This window comes from Nicotiana attenuata, chromosome 11, assembly GCF_001879085.1.
Source record: "Nicotiana attenuata strain UT chromosome 11, NIATTr2, whole genome shotgun sequence".
Classification (NCBI taxonomy): Eukaryota; Viridiplantae; Streptophyta; class Magnoliopsida; order Solanales; family Solanaceae; genus Nicotiana; species Nicotiana attenuata.
This window is the reverse complement of record NC_031999.1, coordinates 43,111,151-43,116,341: the sequence shown is the minus strand read 5'-3', so window position 1 is coordinate 43,116,341 and position 5,191 is coordinate 43,111,151. Positions and strand designations below refer to the sequence as shown.

The 5,191-nt window shown below is 36.9% G+C and overlaps 1 protein-coding gene across 1 annotated transcript; it reads left to right on the top strand.

The window, feature by feature from the left end:
* On the top strand, window positions 7-1,431 carry LOC109235038 (lignin-forming anionic peroxidase-like). The gene is made up of 4 exons (XM_019401047.1): window positions 7-166; window positions 270-461; window positions 701-866; window positions 975-1,431. The coding sequence occupies exons 1-4, from the start codon at window positions 11-13 to the stop codon at window positions 1,361-1,363; spliced, it is 903 nt and encodes a 300-aa protein (XP_019256592.1). The 5' UTR covers window positions 7-10; the 3' UTR covers window positions 1,364-1,431.

Sequence of the window (5,191 nt, the reverse complement as noted above, 5' to 3'; positions counted from 1 at the left end):
ATTCTCTAGCATGCAATGCCATGCACAACTTTCTTCCACATTCTATGATCGCACTTGCCCTAATGCTCTCAACACCATTCGTACAAGTGTTAGACAAGCAGTGTCACGTGAACGTCGTATGGCTGCATCTCTCATTCGCCTTCATTTCCATGATTGCTTTGTTCAGGTTGGTTAAATACACATTAATTAGTATATTTGTAGCTCTATTTACTTCAAGTTGAAATTATAAACTTGATTACAAATGTACTAACTTGTGGTTTTAACTATAGGGTTGTGATGCTTCTATCTTACTTGATGAAACTCCTACTATTGTTAGTGAGAAGACTGCCTTGCCAAATCTTGGGTCAGTTAGAGGCTATGGTATTATAGAAGATGCAAAACAAGAGCTTGAAAAAACATGTCCAGGAATTGTATCATGTGCAGACATACTTGCAGTTGCCGCTAGAGATGCATCAACTCTCGTAAGTATTCGTAGTTTGATTTTCATTTTCTTCACACTATAAAAGAAGAAAAAAAATTATGCTATATTGAAAGTATTGTACAACGTAAAAAAAAAAAACAGTCCGGTGTACTAAGCTCCCACTATGCGTAGGGTCCAGGGAAGGGCCGGACCACAGGGGTCTATTGTATGTAACCATACCCTGCATTTCTACAAGAGACTGTGAAACTAACCAGCATTGTCTTAATAACTTGGAATTAGGTTGGAGGTCCATCATGGGCAGTGAAACTCGGAAGAAGAGATTCAACAACTGCAAGTCATACACTTGCAGAAACTGATCTTCCTGGTCCATTTGATCCTCTTAATAGGCTTATTTCTAGTTTTGCGAGCAAAGGCCTTAGCACAAGGGATATGGTTGCTTTATCAGGTAAAAGTTGATCAAGTTATTATATATTGAACATATATAAAATATTTATCATATACTTGTACAGATAATTAAGAAGAAGTTCTAAAGATTTAAACTTTCTAATTGTAGGAGCACATTCAATAGGCCAAGCACAATGTTTCCTTTTTCGCGATAGGATTTATGGCAATGGAACAGACATTGATGCTGGATTTGCTAGCACAAGAAGACGTCAATGTCCTAAAGAAGACCAAAATGGAAACCTAGCTCCACTTGATTTGGTTACACCTAATCAATTGGATAACAATTATTTCAAGAACTTGAGGCAAAGAAAAGGTCTTCTTCAATCAGATCAAGTCCTTCTTAGTGGTGGATCTACTGATGATATTGTTTCTGAATATAGTAACAGTCCTCGCGCATTTGCCTCTGATTTTGCTGCTGCTATGATTAGAATGGGAGATATTAGTCCCCTAACTGGTCAAAATGGGATCATAAGAACTGTCTGCGGCTCCCTAAATTGATCATTCAAAAGCCTATTACATGTATTTTGTATTCATTTGATTCTTTAATTCTCTATGTAATGTTTCAAGAATGAAATAAAATGTTTGTTACGCTTTAAGGAAGTTCAGAGTTCTAAACCATGTTTCACATGTAACTTAGCTTCATTGATTAAGTTAGAATATAGCCTCAATTTTAAACCACAAATGACCTCCCTATCTCTGGAAAAATAAAAGAGACAAACATTACTTTATCATAATATTAAACTTAATGATTCAGTCACGTGTTCGAGTCGTGAAAGTAGCCAATAATGCTTGTATTAGGGTTGACTATCTACGGTAGATCCCTTGGGTGCGGCTGTGGGATGCTTTATGCTTTATAGCTAAGCACGTGAAAAAAAAAAGCCCTCGTTTGAGCCTCTTGGCTGCAGTTATGCGGCGTTATTACTTATTTATTCTTATGTTTTTTCACGCAAGGAAGAGTCATTGATTAAATATTTTATTTAATACGTATTTTAGCGGTTGACTGTCATTTTCCAATAACATACATAAAATTGGGCATTGCATTGAAAGTCAAAGGTGAAACATGCTTTAATATTATAATATAATATTATTTCACTAAAACTTTTATATGAAGAACTATTAAAAATTTTAGACAATCAAACACTTATGTAATTTTTATGAAATCTATTAATATGCATTAATTGGCAATTTGATAAAAATAATTCAGCAAACTGGTAAGATAATACATAATGAAGAGTATATAATTCGGAATAGACTGTACTTTGCTAGCTGGAAAATGAAATTTTCTCCAAAAGTAGTATTTTAATGCCGTTAATAGTTGACCTTTGTATGATGACCCGATAGGTCATCTCATGTTTTGAAATCTAATTCTGTGATTCGAAGTCTTAAAAAACTGATAAAAATAAGAAATTTTGCCTAAAAACTTTATTTGAGTTGACTTCGATAAATATTTTTAGTAAACAGGACCGGATTCGTATTTGATGGTCCCAGATGGTCCGTATAGTGATTTGCGACTCGGGCGTATGCCCACAATCGAAATCGAAAGTCCCTAGCCCGAGATATCGGACTTTGTCGACATTTGAAAGTTAAAGGCCTAATATATGAATTAAAATGTTTGACCAATGTTTGATTTTTTGGATATCGTATCCGTATTTTGGTTCAGGAACACGGTATAGGTCCAATACCATATTTATGACTTGCCTGTGAAATTTGGTGAGAAACGGAGTTGGTTTGACATGATTCGGACGTCCGATTGTAAAAATAGAAGTTTCGAAGTTTTCTTGAAATTTTCATTTGATTTGGTGTTCATTCGTAGTTTTAGGTATTATTTTGGCGATTTGATCGCACGAGCAAGTTCGTATGATGTTTTTAGACTTGTGTGCATGTTTGGTTTGGAGCCCTGATGGCTGATCAGGTGAGTTTCGGATAGGCTATAGAGTGAAATTTGACTTGGAAAATGTTGCTGGTGTTTAGATTTTTGTTGCAGACTTCAGACCTCGCATTTGCGACCACTGTTGGGTTCGCATTTGCAATCTACTCCTCGCATTTGTGAAGAGTGGCTGGGAGAAGGCCAAAGTTCGTATTTGCGAACAAAGCTTCGCATTTGCGAAGAGGGACAGGGGGAGGCAGTGACCGCAAATGCGATCAACTGGTCGCATTTGCGAAGATAATTGATCGTAATTTCGAACCACTATTCGCATTTGCAAAGGAAGCAGAAGTGTGTAGAGCTTCGCATTTGCGATGGCTTCTTCGCGCTTTGCGGGGTTTGCATTTGCGTACCTTAGGTCGCAAATAAGACATCTGCACCTGATCAAAATGGGACTTAGACAGGATTTTTGGTTCATTCTTCAAATTTTCAAACTCAAAAACCCTTGAGGCGATTTTCCAAAGAACTTTTGTTCTCCAAATCATTGGTAAGTGATTCTAAACTAGTTTCTTTCAATCTTCCACTACCTTTCTATCTCTCTCTCTCATAATTTTGCACTAACAGTGGTTCTTGAGGATCTCCCGGCCAAAAAACCGAGGATCTCCCGGCCAAAAAACCGTGGACCTTTTTCTTTCCAAATCCCGGCCAAAAAACCGAGGATCTCCCGGCCAAAAACCGTGGAGCTTTTTCTTTCCAAATCCCGGCTAAAAAGCCGTGGAGCTTTTTCTTTCCAAATCCCGGCCAAAAACCGAGGATCTCCCGGCCAAAAAACCTGTGGAACTTTTTCTTTCCGAATCCCGGCCAAAAAACCGAGGATCTCTCTACACATTCCTGATTTGATTGCTTAGATATGTGTCACAACTAACTCACGAAATTTTCCTAGTGAAAACTGGGGCAGAAAATTTCGTTCGTTTGTTTGTTTTGGTATCTTAAGCAGGTCGACCTCAAGACACAAGGTGTGAGATGACCAATAGAATAAATCTCAATCCAGAATCAAGAAAAGAAGAAAGGAACAAAAAGATGAACTCAAATGTGAAGCAAGCAAGGGCACGGGTTGCTCAAAATCTGATTGAAGTCACAAGCTCCGTTGACCCTGTTTTGACCCAATGCTGCATGAAGAAACAACACCTACAACTTGCGAGCATCAAGATTCAGATCGGAGTCCACATCAAAATCAGCTAAGACTCAAGATCAAGTTTCAAGAGATTTATAGATAGGAATCTTGTAACTCATAGTTGATAGGCATAGCTAGCTTAGCTTTGATTTTCCTTTTTGGTGTAGTAAGGAGCTCAGCAAGCAGAAACAGAGTGAAATCACAGCTTCCCGGTAGTCCCAGCTACCAAAACTTCCAGAACTACACCGACCTGATTCCTTTATAGCCAAGGATATGTAGGCAACCTTTGAAGCAGGATTCGGTCAGGCTCTTTTCAAAAATGCTTCTCATGGAGTTTCAAACAGGCAAAAATCCCTCATATTGCTCACTTTATCTTTGCCCGAAAACTCTTCATGTTTCCGAGCAAAGAGGGGCAGCTGTAAGCACGTGATTTTTTCCGCATATGGAATACTCCTACAAAATCCAAGAAAAAAAAAAGATTTTTTCTTAATTATTTACCATTTTTAGGAATTTTTATAGATTTTTATTAATTGATTGCATTTTTCTTGCATGTTTAAGTTTTGTTAAAATCATGAAAATACCAAAATATCATGCATTTCATTTAGGATTTGTTTTTACATTTTAAGAATTAATCAGTAATTATTTGCTTTATAAAAATTCAAAAATCACAAAAAATGCTTCATTTTTACACTTTTTCCTTTATTAATTTAGGATTAAGTAGCTTTTATAATTAGTATAATTCTATATTTTTAGGATTCTTAATTCTAGGGCTTTTAATTAAAAAAAAAAAGAGAGAGATATATAAAAAGAAAATTGGGAATAAAAAAGAAGAATTGGAAGAACCTTCACCCACATGAGACTTTCCCCCCAAAAATATTTCCCCAAAAAATATTCCCCACATAAGACCTTCCCCAAAATGTTCCCCACATAAGACCTTCCCCCAAAAATATTTCCCCCCAAGATATTCCCCCAGATAAGACCTTCCCCAAAAATACTCCCCCACACAACACCCCCTACACATTATCAGATTTTTCCATATACATCAAATCCCTAACGAGAGGGGGGAGGGCAGCTTTTCCCCTTCTTCTCCATTCCCTCAAACCGTGTAGAAACTCACAAAATCAGCTCAAAAACTAACCATGAAAGCTTCTTTTTCAACCTGAAACAAAAACCAGCAGCCCTTTAAGAAAAGCTTGAGCAACCATAAAATAGAACATATAAAAATCTGTTTCGTCTTTTCAAGTTTCGGATCTCCGCTCTTCAAAATATGAGTTTGTTCGAGTGGTTT

Coding starts and splice junctions, on each gene's coding strand:
- LOC109235038 (XM_019401047.1), top strand. CDS start 11: ATGCAATGCCATGCACAACTTTCTTCCACATTCTATGATCGCACTTGC. Junction 462..700: donor CTAGAGATGCATCAACTCTC/GTAAGTATTCGT, acceptor ACTTGGAATTAG/GTTGGAGGTCCATCATGGGC. Junction 867..974: donor GGATATGGTTGCTTTATCAG/GTAAAAGTTGAT, acceptor TTCTAATTGTAG/GAGCACATTCAATAGGCCAA.